General features: G+C 41.6%; 1 protein-coding gene across 2 annotated transcripts in view; it reads right to left on the reverse strand.

Annotated features, from left to right (window-relative positions):
* Positions 1–13,707, reverse strand: part of LOC131135492 (neuropilin-2-like) — a 109,547-nt gene extending 95,840 nt beyond the window's left edge. For both annotated transcript variants that reach the window (XM_058081458.1, XM_058081459.1), the window contains exon 1: positions 12,986–13,707. In XM_058081458.1, coding sequence (XP_057937441.1) covers positions 12,986–13,070 — 85 coding nt within the window. In that variant the 5' untranslated portion in view covers positions 13,071–13,707. The remainder of the gene's footprint in view (positions 1–12,985) is intronic.
* Positions 13,708–14,165: the final 458 nt, after the last annotated feature.

Consider the following 14,165-nt stretch of genomic DNA (forward strand, 5'->3'; position numbering starts at 1 on the left):
TAAGAGAAGTCTGATTTCCACATGTCATTGTATGTTTACTGATCAACAGCAGCACAATCACATTGTAACTCTTAATGTGGATTTATCATTCCCTGCTCTACGCTTGAATATGCTTCAAATACATTAAATACATTGTTCAATTTTTTTTACATTTATAGGCACCATGAACTAGCTCAGGAGACCTGGGTTTGATTCACCGCTCGGGCATCTCTGTGTGGAGTTTGCATGTTCTCCCCGTGCATGCGGGTTTTTTTTTTCTGGGTACATTGGTTTCCTGCCCCATTCCAAAAACATGCTAGGTTAATTGGCCACTCCAAATTGTCCATAGGTATGAATGTGGGTGGGAATGGTTGTTTGTCTATATGTGCCCTGTGATTGGCTGGCCAATCCTTATAGCAAAGATTTGAGTCATGTGTCAATAGAAGAACCATTTGGAGATGAAATAGAGAACATGGACTTGAGCCTTTAGACATGGAGACGAAGAGTAGCCACCTTCTAAACACAGAATGGTTAAGTGTAAATTACTCTGGAGTTGCTAAAACTTTCAATTATTGTTTTAAATTGGCTTTTTAATGAGCGTAAAAGTGGGTTTTACAGCTGCTTTATTGCATATGTGTCTGTGTATATGTGTATATTTAAAAAATAAGTATAAGTACAAGTATAGTATTAGTATATTGTAGCAGTACAACTACCATAAAGGCTGGTATTTGTGGTATGGGTGCACATCCGATGCAAGGGAGATAAGGGTCGTGTTTGCAGAGACAGGATGGATTACAAAGAAGTGAGTGTATACGTAGATGTGGTGTCAAAGGTCGACGCAACATCATGATGTACAAAGACCCCATTCACCTCCTCTTCTGCTCGTACACACACTCCACACACACACACACAGTGAATGGAGCATCCAGATGCCACAATTACTATCACAGAGCAGATTCACTTGTCAGCAGTCATACGTGTGTGTGTCATCTCATGCTGAATAGCGCTCATTCAGAAGACGGACAACTCAAATCATAACTCACATTTACGGGTGACAGCGAATGGCATAACACGCCTGTTATACACAACTCCACTGTGTTACATCTGTGCTGTCTATTGTGTAGCATCATCACTGACTGTTTGATGCATTTGCAGACTGTATTCATTGACTAACAAGATGGATGTGACTCACTATTTTAGAATGATTTTTCATCAAGACATGCACATTTACATTATTATCAGACTCTTTGTCTTGTTTTCTGCTTTAAAGAAATTTCCAGTGGTCTTGTCGCTATTCTTCATGGGAGATCCCGGGAAGGTCAGATGACAGTTTAGTAAAGTATCTCAGGTTCTTGTCCTACCCATATACTGTATGGTCACAAGCTATGGGTTAGGACAAAAAGAGCTAAATCACGGATACCAGCGGCCAAAATCAGTTTCCCATAAAAGGGGGTCTGGTCTTCCCCTAAGCGAGAAGATGAAGAGCTTGGTAATTCGGGAGGAACTCAAAGTAGAACCACTTGTCCTTCATATCGAGATGAGCCTGTGCATCTACTCACTGAGGTGGTTTTCCAGGCATGCCTCTAGGAGGTCCAGGCGTAAACCTAGGACATGCAGGGGGGGCTTATGTACCCTGGGAACTGGAAGAGGTAGCTAGAGAAGTCTGGACTTTGCTACTGAAACTGCTGCCCCCATGGCTCAGACTCGGCAAAGCGGAACAAAATGGATGGGTTGTCGTGTAGAAATGAGATTGATGTTTTTGTTTTTTTGCATGTGTGAGCAACTATATCTTGTTTTGCTGCCACCTCGTTTAAACCATCACACCCAGTGATCAAAAATTTTAACATTTGCAATAATAGTTGCAATAATATTCAACAATATGAGTTTGTGTTTAAAACTCCAGTAAAGGAGAAGAAATGTTGTGGATTTAGTAAATATTTATTGAGCAGAGTCCTTGGAGTTGAGTGCGATGACTCAAACTACTCAGCAGAATACATCATGTTTCGTAACTATTAATAGATGGGCAAACGTGAGCATATGCACGCTTGACATTACCCGTTGAAGTCAGACACGTGTTCTGACTGTAAATAGACAGTAAATCATCATCGCCGTCTAATTCTGGCTACAGTACACAAATGTAGTAAAAAGAGTGAAAAGGGTGTCATATCTCAGCAAGCAGCCAAGTGATGGATAAGTTGGCGTAGAGATCTGCTGCCTACTCCAGCTGTCTGTAAACAATCAGTGATCACCTCAGTGTGCCCCCCCCCCCCCCCACCCATTTCTATCTTTCATGCCCCCCTCACTTTTTGAGAGCCAAGTCGTGCCTGCCATCATCCTATCTGTTTCTAATCTTCCTGGTGACATACAGCAACACAGGAGTAGAATTACAAGGCCGGTGCAACCCTGCCAGGCTTATCTCATCTCAACACCACTTGGATTTGTGTTAAAGCACAGAGAAACCTCACAGGAAGCAGCAGCAGCAGCCAATCACCTCTTCACAGACAGCACTCATTGTCCAAAAGTAATAACCAGATAATAACCATATGATTATCTCAATTACGCTTTGAGAGTTTCAATGGAAGGGAGCATTATTATCTTTGTACATGTAGAATATTTGATATACGTATATAGCACTTCTATTTGGATTACAAATGTGGTTTAATTAGGTCCAATCTCATGAGTCAAAAACTCCAATTTTTTACTAAATGTATACACAAGAGGGTCCTCGTCTTACTGAGACACAAGCAGTCCAGCCACCCCTGCATCCTGCCTGAGCCCAGGCTCGAACCCGTGTCCACAGAACCCCGCTAGATGAGACTCAACTCGTCCAGTGCAGCTCTTAAGGCATCAGAGAGTGAGGTTTACCAGTGTCATTTAACACACACACACACACATAATGAATTACTGTACAAATGAGAACTAGTTACATACGCAGTGCAAATACATAGTCCCGTGTTGTTGCGCTGAGGAAGGATAACGTCACTTTTATTCTTCTTAGTTAAATGTTTGCCCTTCAGTGTGTCTCCCAAGCATGAGGCAGAACAAAAGGGAAAGTGAAAGTGAAGAATTAAGTGACATTAGACATGTAAAAGTGCAGAAATGTCAACCAATGTTCGACTGTGGCGACCAGCCATCCATACCATTTATCCTCACGAGGGTCGCGGGCATGCTGGGGCCTATACCAGCTGTCCCCTGTACTGGGAGGCGGGGTACACCCTGGACTGGTCGCCAGCCAATCATAGGGCACATATAGACAAACAACCATTCTCACCACACTCACATGTGACGACCATCATCAAGGATCACGATGATACCTTTCAACAGGTCAACGCATCTTCTCCGATGAAAGTGAAAGTGATGCAGTAACTAAGCAGTATCGTTGTCTCATTATTGGAACTTCCTCCTCCCAATAAGCCTGCCACCCCTTCCCTTGCAACGTCCCCCGAGAAAAGAGTTGTTTTCTCTTGCATGTAATAATAATAATAATACCTTTTGCCTGTATTTCATGTATGCTTCAAGTGTTCTGTGTATAATGTGAGTGCCTTGGGTGTTAATGTAGGTGTAAATTAGGTATACATAATTACTGGCCACTCCATGCTTTGAATCTTGCTGTTTGGATTTAAAAAAAAAATACCTGAATAAATCATGCTGTTTTGTGGTTGAATATGGCCTATTATTAGTATAAACAATAGTTGTTTTGCCTAAATGAATCATTTCAAGCATAAAAATGATTAAATGAACCATGCAACAATAAAAGGCCTTCAGAAGACACATTCAAGGATGCTGCAATATGCGATATGTAATATCGCACACTGGGTCACCCAGGGTTAGTAATGTTACTGTAATGTTCCGTGAGACAAACAAGCACCAGACTGTGACAGTGCTCACCTACAGCCACACTAAATGAATACAGTGTCAATCAATTCCAAGCATCGCTGTCAAATGTTTTGATACAGGTAGTGCACACCAACTAACAGTATGTGTACAGTGCCTCAAAGAAGCCGTCAGCATGCAGTTTCCACAAGTAGACACAATGCAATGTTGATTTGCATTCCATACTAGAGTACGGTGACCTGTGTCTGTGTGTGAGAACGCAGAAGATGCTGACTTGGGAAAAAAAATTGACTTCATGTCAAGAATCATAAAACAGGTAAAAGTGGCAGAATTCGAGAGAGCGTGGAGAGACTGTCAGAGAACAAGACAGTACAAAGAGAAGAGAAAAAAGATCAAAAGCAAAATGAACATGATTGAATCTGAGTCTTTATGAACCTTAAGATCATCATCAGACAATTCCCACTGTCTCCTTGTATTTGTACCCCACACAAGACATAAACATTTGCTTCTATTTCTTCTCACACATCACATCATTTCATCACATCACATTTTATTTGAAAACCACAGCAGCGTGTGCGATCCTCTGGGAGTAGTTGCATCCAGACCACAGAGTCACAATAAATGCACAAACACAACCGCTGAGCATCGCCCATCCCATTCCGGTTTAGACATCACAGTACTCACACACACACACACACACAGCATAAGTAGCGGTAAATGGTGCTAAGCAGTCTAGCAGGGATATAAGACAGGTCACTGCATTATTTATGTCTTTCTGACACATTTTGCATTGCTGCCTGATAGCACCTCTTCAGCATCTTTTGCCGTCCTCATGTCCTCACAGGTACACACACTCTTATATAGACAAGCGTGCATACCAGAGCCGCACAAAAACACACAACAGTCTGCACTAACCCTTATTTTGCTGCTAAATGCTAATTTTCTAATGCTGATTATAAGCTCTCCAGTGGATTAATTTTTCCTTTTAGTGATCATTTTTCGCTCTGTTCTCGTCATTTTGTTCTTATGCAAATGTTGCACGGTGGTTCGACTTTAATGAAAACATTAGCGTGTGTGGGTGTGCTTATTAAGGCACTGTGCTGTATTTTCAGTGTCACCATCATGATTGCCATGCACTCATGTATAGTTGTACAGCTTTGACATGTATGTAACCTCGTTGGAAGACATTTGAGTAAAGCCTTGGTTTCCGTATGCCCCAGGATTCATATGATTCGGACTTCGCCAAAGCATTGCCAGTTTTTTCCTTCATTTCTGTACAGTATTGCACGTAAGAAACTAAACAAAAATCGAGTGCCAACGCACACTATGCGCCACGCCAGATTTCGTGAGCAGCGCAGTCTTGCGCAGCACGGCGCACCCACTTCTCCATCCCTCCCACCAGGACAAGTGTCAAAGAGGGAGGAGAGGAAGCGTGAGAGGGTTTAACGCAGCCGAGTGTAATCTTAACCAATCAAATGATCGCACACCACAATGCGCATCATGCCACCTTATTAAAGATGTTAAACACAGCAACAGGCTAATCCAGGCATCTTGCTTGTTTTCCACCAGCATTCCTGCTCTACATGGCCAAATAGGAGAACCTTGGCTGGTATATTTGCAGTATCTCCTCCTCCGTCCTCCTTGAAAAAATATATCCAGCCAGATTTTAACAACCAACTTGACATTGTTATTTATAACTTTATATTTTGGTTGTCGTTAGTCATTAGTTGTCTTGTGGGTTACTTTCTCTGTTTCCACAAAGTCTGCGCTGTGTGTTGACTCATTTGGTTACTAAGGGGAGGTGAGGGAGGGTGATCTGGTGTGTGTAGCAGAACCACGGAGATAAGAGTGGAGGTCTTGTGCTTTTTTCACTTCTACAATAATGATTTTGGGGGAGAAACCACCAGGTTGAGTTCCCATTATGCGTGCCGTCTTTGATCTGACATCAGATGTGAGGAGACAATTAATATTAAAATGTACATGCTGGTTCAGACGAATACATAAAATAGTGGTTGTTGTCATTGTTTTTTCCACTGAAATGTGCGCGACACTCTGCTTGTGAGGGTTTGGTGAAGTGTCGCACTGCACCGTGCGACTGTCAACCAACCGACAGTCGACAATAACCATTTTGCATGCTGCGCTTCGCCTGCGCCAAGACTAGACCAGGTCGGAGCTGGTGAGCTTTCAGTGCACCTTTGAAAATTATCACTGCTGAAATTATCACACCAAGCTGAAAATATGGACACCTCCCTTGGTGCCCCACCACGCCCATCATCTTTTTTGATTTGGTGTAGGTTTTTACTCTAAAAATGGAATTAAAAAAAGACAAAAGCAGTCATTGTTCAAGAATAAAGTAAAACTAAAAATGAATTTTTACCGGAATATCACTGAAATATTGTGAGGAAAAATAACATAATTTAATGGCATAAACATGAAATATTGAAGAAAGATTTTCTAAAGGGAAAATAACGTTATTTTTATATGATGTTTAATATTTGACATACAATATTTAAGAAAGACATGTTTTTACCGTTGTAATAGTAAAAAAAACAGCAAATAAAGTTGTAATTTGTGCAAAATCAGGTTGTGGAAAAAGTTATAATATTATGGAAATAAAGTAAAACATAAAATAAGTATTTATATAATATTATGAGGAAAAAATACGAGCATAGCATCAAAATATATTATGGGAATAAAATCATAAAGTCACAGGAGGAAGAAAATGTATGAAGATTATTTTAAAAACAAGTTCATAGTCAGGTTCACAAGTTCAAGTCCATATTAATAATATGATAGTCACCGATATTGCAAAGCTGAGATGTTTTTATTTATTTATTTATTTATTTATTTATTTACATAACAAAATATCAAAGTCCTTTTGTTTGTTATTTAGAATTATTTTGCATTGTTCTCTATAGAAAGCATTTTTGCTAATACTTTTATGTGTCTTTAATTTCATATTGGAGAAAGTGCAAGTTTTGGCTTTCGTCTAACCTTTTGGAATGACTTAATGACAAAAACCTTGTTACCATGTGTCTGTGGTGGGAACCCCAGATCATATCACCATGTTTGTTTCCGGCCCAGAACACACTACATTTACTTGTTGGCATTGTGACCTACAATAACTGTAGCATGCAGGCGGATTATTTGGAAAACGATGGGAATATATAAGGAGAGAAAATAACAGGCTGGAGTGTCTTCTTTGGATGCAACCCAGCGGGACTTTAGTCATCCAAACCTGAGACACCTCAGGAATGAGGAGAGAAGAAAAGAAAAAAGAAAAGCGAAACATTGAGAAAGCAAACATGAATAATGCCAGAACATCTGTCTCTCATCATGTGAAAGGAGAAAGTCAGCAGACAAGTGGAACATCAACACGTCACCAGGTAGCGTGTACACAATATCGTACACAGCTCGTTTACTGCTGCAGTCGTTGCTGGTACTTTAGCTGATATAGTGGATCCCGGGATATTCTCAATTCAGCATTCATAGCTCCGCAAATGTGTTTTTTTTTTTTTTTTAGCATAAAACACATCACATTTTCCCAAAGTTGGCCATAATTTATGAATCCATGATAACACTGGTAGAATGTAGCGCATACATGCACCACTGTTAAAAAAGACAAACCTGACCTCAACATTTGGATCAACAGCAAAAATAGTTGATGTTGCTATCCCACAAGAATGGAAGCCAAAACCACATCTTCCTCCATTTCCAATCCAACCAACCCTTGTCATTTAGTTCTGTACCAGTCACATGCAAATCGCGAAAAGAATAGCCTCTCCTGGCATGAAGTATTAGTACACAGTAAGTGGTATCCCGCTGACATCCTATACAAATGGATTGCAACTGTTTTGTTGCTTTTCCAGGCAGGGGATGAAGTGGCAAAAAGAAACAAAGATTACAAAGCAAGGGAGTAAAACACAGAAGGAGTAGTTGGAACACTAAAGAGATTTCCCACCGTAGCGGAGCGGGCCAAAAAGAAGGTTAGTGAGGTTTACTAATCGGAGCAAGGGAAAGTGTTGACACACCGAGGTGTGGAGAAAGAGACACAAAGTGCTATTAAAGGAGAGGTGGAGGGCCGTGAAATAAGGAAAACAACAAGATGATTCAGCATGAAGGGGGCTGGGGAGTGGGGGGGGAATAGAAAACAACCTGTGGCCTTGCACGGCACGATCTGGCGGAACTGCAGAGGACACACACACCAACACTTGCGTTTGTGTGTGCAAAGTTTGACAGAAAAAACAAGAGAGGCGACTACATTTGTTTACATATACACAAATACACACACGCACACACTGAGCTCCTCATCCAGTCTAATTACTCCAGTCATTACCAACGGCCGACGAAGACACTAGAATACCAACAGTTTGCTAATGACATGATAACCATAATTAGAACATCCTAGTGGACACACTAATTGTCTTCTCTGTCGAACAAATGAAAGCGAGGGCGGGATGCAAGGAGAAAGAATGCACTGAAGGTTAAATGGTTAAATGCTTGTTTGCTCACAGAAACAACAGGACATGTCTTCCGCACGTAAAAAGTAATTATGTTAATATTTTTGGGCTGGAACGGATAAATTGAATTTACATTACGTCCTATAGTTAAAATTGCCTCGGTTTTCATACATTTCAGTTTTCTAATTACAGTAATTATGAAAATCGAGGTGCCACCATAATGATGCGTAGTGCTTCACATGTAACCAATTCAAAACAAATGTTATTTTTTAAGAGTAATATTTATGCCCATATGTGTTGATTGGTACAATCCCAGCTCTTGTGCTAAAAGTGAGTTGTTTACTTCTCACTTGCCTCCACTCAGCTATCACTTCACTCTCTGCTCCGTCTCTCTTATTTCACAGATGCCCTCTCCTGCTCTCCCCACTGCTGCTCTCTCGCTTGTCTTTCAGAAGTGGAGCGATTGCTTGCTCTCTCCATTACTTTCTCTTGCTTTCTGTCGCTGCTTATTTTCCCTGACTTGCCCTCTTTTCACTTCTTCACAGATGCAGCATGTCTGACAGGCCTGGCAGACTTGAAAAGTGCCACTCTTTGCTGTACTTGCTTGCCCTCGGAATTATTAAATCATTCATCACGTCTGACAGTGTATAATTAATAAATAACATTGTAAAAAAAAAAACCAAAACAACATGAATAGGAGGAAATTGATGTAATTTGCCCACCTTTGCTAATACTGAGCATCATTGACTTTTTTTCCCCCAATCTTTGCCAATTAGGGGGCACCATATGCATCCAGCCATTTTCTATGGGTATGCTGGAGCCTATCCCAGCTGACTTTGGGCGAAAGGCGTGGTACACCCTGGACTGGTGGCCAGCCAATCACAGGGCACATATAGACAAACAACCATTCACACTCACAGTCAGTCACCAACATGCATGTTTTTGGAGAAAACCCACGCATGCACGGGGAGAACATGCTAACATGCATGTATATATATATGTATAGTATATGGGGGGCTTTTCAATGAGTCAGTATCTGTACATTTTACTTTTGACTTGGTATTGGATCGATACCGTAAGTGGAGATTTGGCCTTTCCAAACAATGACGCTCTCCCGACAGATAATGAAGTAATTAACAAATCCAGTGTAATTCTATTTGGAGGATTTGAATTCCCAAATGCAAAGATTGACCATGTCAGTAATCAATGCATTATAGCGAGCTCAAAGAGCATGTAACCCCCATTGTGAGAAATAATGACATGGATGGTTTGTGTTATTGATGGTTGGTCATAGCGCACAAAGCATTTGACCCAGACCAGTGTAACATTTAATTAATACAAGCAGGCCCCATGGGGCAACACAGTGGCCGGATATGTGAGGCATGGGCTGAAGCACAAGGAGGGAACACATTCTGAAGCCAACGACATATTGGGGCACCTGTACAATCTTAGGAACACAAGTGTCAAAACTTAACTCATAACTGAAACTGAAAATGCAACAAAATGGAAAGCAGTGAAGCAAACAAGTGTATTGAAAAGTGAAAATGTGTGTCGATTACGTCAAATTCATACATTTTGGCACATGTGCACAAATACTGAAAGTCGTCCCCCGACAGTTCACCACGTCACCCTATTTGAGAATCACTCCAATAGACCAATAGTACTGTACACCTAAAACGTGATTCGCAACTGGTGCAAAAGATGGCCAAAAGATGGCTTTGACAGAGTCATGGGTCAAAAAGTGACATCCCAATGTCTGCAAATGCACCCCTTTCTTTTATCTGCTGTTTGCTTGCTAGGCTGAAAGAAGGTGCTTGCCTAGGCAGCCACGGACCACTGCAAATAGTTCCTTTAAATGTAAGATATTTGGGTATATTTCACATACTCAGAAGCCAGGAAAGCGAGTGCGCTCTTTGTTCTACCTAACTACAGACAAGTTTGCTGCTCCTCCAGATCCAACCATGCACAACTTGACAATTGGCCTGATTCCTGACTCATGTATAGAAAGACTTGGAATATGTTGCTTTTCTTGCAACCATACCAGACTAGATGATGCGGGCAGGAGACACAGTTGTTACAGCAGCGTACCTGTAGGCAACTTCACCCCTGAGAGCTCCCAACCTTCACTCTGCATCACCTCCAGCGTGTTTCATCATCAAGCATATTTCAGCATAAAGACTATAGAGGCAGACAGAGAGTCTTGAGTGGCCAATTACGGCCGTTTATCTGGCTTCCAGGCACAGCTGTGATCAAACAGACTGAGGAATCAAACAGCACAGCTAAAAATTGTTCTTCCGTTTGCTTCACTTCTGTTTGGCAGCTCGCGTCGGCCTCTTTCTGTCTCCGCTACCTCCTCACACGGCACTTCCATCCCTACATCTCGCTCTCGATATACACGTACACACATCTTGATCTCAACAAGCCCTCCTTGCTCATCTCATCTCGGGAGACAGGAGAGCTGAGACATCTGTAAAAGTTTACTGCTGAGGAGGCTTCAACCTGCATGTGGGTGAGCGTGTCCCGCTAGATCTCCACTGGAGGCTGAGGGAGATTCTGGAAAACAAGCTCAGGATCTTACAATGGGAAAGAAGCACAGAGCTGTACTGAGGCCCGAAGCAGTATTCATGGTCGAGATCAGGATTTGGGATCAAACCCAGTGTGTACCTGACAGGACACAAACAGGAGAGTAGATGGAATAGGTGAAAGGGCAGGAAACGGCAGGGAATTGACTGCTGTCATATTTCATATGAAGCTCCAAACTATTTTTTCCAATTTCCTTCATGATAAACTGCATTTTGTTTTAGTCGGAGTCAATATTCTGGTGCTACTAAGCACCGTCGGCAACGGGGAACGCACCCCGGCAGGACCAAACCATTTCATGCTGATAGAATGATGGTCAATTTGGGAGTTACATTTTTGTCAATTTTTCAGTATGGACAGTGAACTTTAACTGCCAAAAACAAGTCAAACAAAGCAATTGTTGTTATTGTTGATCCTTTTTCAGACTATATTTGGGAAAAATGCTATTTTTGGGGCCCATCTGTCAGGGGCCTTTGGAATCAAACTAGCTTTTTCACTTATACGACGCCCGAGATTATTCGTCACTTTCTTTCCCCTCTTGCCTAAAGATGACTTTAAACGACTTTGCTGAGAATGTACTCCTTTGCGCAAAATGAGACCTCTCATGAATCATGCAGTTGCTTGCACAATGCGTGTTCTACGAGAGGGAGGGGCAATTTACATTGTCACTCGATTGACTATTTCCATCAAGACATTCCTCTTTATACCTGCGAACACCAGTGGCAATTTGTACACATTTATAAAAAATAATAATTTTCAAGGGAGTGAAATAAAATAAACTACCTGTTGGTAGGAAATAGGTGACACATTTTACAGCACAAGAAGCTAAGCCTGATACTTTGTGCACACAAGACACCATTTTGGCTCCCAAATCATGTGAATTGGCTTTACCAATTGTCTCACTTTGTCACAATACCTAAACTTAGTAAACACTAATTTCATTTAACAGGGACAGCTCCCCTTGCCACACTCAGAACTCCTAAAATCCTCCAAAGTTCACAACCAAATCCGGGGTGTCTTTTTTCCCACCGGGGGTTACATTTGACTCATCTTCTACATCAGAGATGCTAAACTTAGTCTAATGTAAGTCAATAAGTTATCAAAAAAACATCCACATCTTAGCAAATAGCTAATGTTTGTTTTATTTGTTTTAACAAACTTTAACATTAACAAAAAAAACTAGCAATTTTAAAATAAAGCAACAGGGCTACAGTTTGGACACCCCTGACCAGAATGAGAGGACCTAAAGGCTCTAAAATTAAACCTCAATACTGCATACAGTATTATATTTTGACAAATTATGGACAACCAATATCACCAATTCCAAACAAAGACATCATTCCCAGTGCTTCAAACAAGCCCCCTGACTCACTGGACTAAACGAAAGGAAATGAAGCAACAGATGATTGAAAAAAAAGAAGAAAAAAACATTCAACTCATGCACTTCCATACTCGAGTCCGTATCACTTCCATCGCCAGTCCTTTTATTTGTGTATAATTTATATTAATAAAACCTTTGATATTATACTCATGGAAAAGTACATTTCAATTCAATTCAATTTCAATTTCAATTTGGAAAACTGCGCACTATTTGCCATGTTTTCTCCATAATGACGCTGTTTCGGTGTCTGTCCGTCTTCTTTTTCTACATGAGCAAGCTGGCCGCGGAGGAAAAAGGTCCGGTGAGGTTAAGGGGGTCGGTGGGGATCTTCACGACACAACTCCCCTCGGTACAGTACTTCATATATCGTCCACATAAAAGTGGTACAGTTCTTCAAGCATCCCGCATCGACCATTGTTTAAAAGACATGATATATATAACTGATACATATCAAAGTGACATTTATCGGTTATATGCGAACGGAGTGGCGATAATATATTTTTATTGAACAAATACAAGCTAAGAATGAGGTCTAAATCATCGGTCTAAATCGGAAAACGCGGTCCTTAATCAACCCACGACAAACTCTATTATCCGAGTGATTAAATCAATTTAGGTCCCCCAGCACACAGTCAACTTTGTCCCGAGTGACAGGAACCACACGACCGAAGGCAAATATGTCAAATTTGGTGAGCAGGATGAAGCAAACAAAAGCATTAGAATTTGCGATGACACCTGAATGTGACATTACCTCCTTCCTCTGCTGTGACTTTCACGCTTGCGAGAAGTGACAGTAAACACACGCAAAGCCATGTTATAAATGTTGATAAATCCATCTTTTCCAGGCGGGACAAATCACCCTTCCTTCCTCAATCTTCAAAAAGTCTAAAAGTCCTCCTTTGCCCCACAGATTGGGTTGACAATCAAACAGGGGTTGGTAATGTCCGCTAAGTCCGCACACAAGTGCCAGTTTGCGCTTGAAGTTGTTTAGTCTTCTTTTCAAACTGTGCATTCGGACTTACTAAAAATTGTTTTTGAATGTTCCAAAATCCATCCATGTGAATTAACGCATTGAGTTATTCAATAACTACAAGAAAAATCAGTCGTGGCAATTATCCGTGTTCCGATAAAAGTTTTGATCAAATAATAAAAGTCGAAGGTCCGTTCCTTGGATGCATGTATGTTTAAAAAAATAAACACACACACGTGCTTACAACATGTATGCTTATGTGCGTTTATATTCCGGAATTAAATGTTCTTGATAAAGGCACAGTCCGAGTCTAAATCCGTTATTAGACAAATAAAGAAGGCAAAGCGTGTCTCTCCAGTCCAGAGAAAACAACGTGGAGCTTCTCCTACGTCCTCCTTCTAACTGAGCACTTCTCCACTTCCACGCTCTTCTTGTATGCCTGTCTCTCCCTCGCTCCCCCCCCAAGTATCTCCTGCAGCAGCGGTCCCTTCCTTCCCGTCCGAGCTCCGCCGGCTCAATGACAGCCAGCAGCAGCAGCTCTCACTCACCCCGCGTCTCGGGGTGCGTGCATGCCGTGTGCGCACGCGTGTATCGGATTACAGTGGGCACCTCGGCCAGCCTCCACGGAGCCCCTCGCCAACCCCTCCCTGATTAAAGAGGAGTTTAATCCCCCCACCCCGCTTCCCACGTTTAAACCACATTACTTCATGCCTCCTTTGCTTTTATTTCAGGTACCCCACCCCCTCTATTATTCATTCCACATCTTTCTTCTCTCTTTCTCCATCCTTCCTTCTCTGCTGTTTATTCCAGAGAAGGTGGGATGCCACAAGATTAAAAAGGGCAAACAGCTTTATGAGCTCGGCTGCTGCTGCTGCGCTCACAATGGAAACACATCTGTTGAGGAATATCACAACAGGAAACTGGAACACAGCACATGTTCAGCAATGTTGCTTGTTCACAC

Source organism: Doryrhamphus excisus, chromosome 9, assembly GCF_030265055.1.
Source record: "Doryrhamphus excisus isolate RoL2022-K1 chromosome 9, RoL_Dexc_1.0, whole genome shotgun sequence".
Classification (NCBI taxonomy): domain Eukaryota; kingdom Metazoa; phylum Chordata; class Actinopteri; order Syngnathiformes; family Syngnathidae; genus Doryrhamphus; species Doryrhamphus excisus.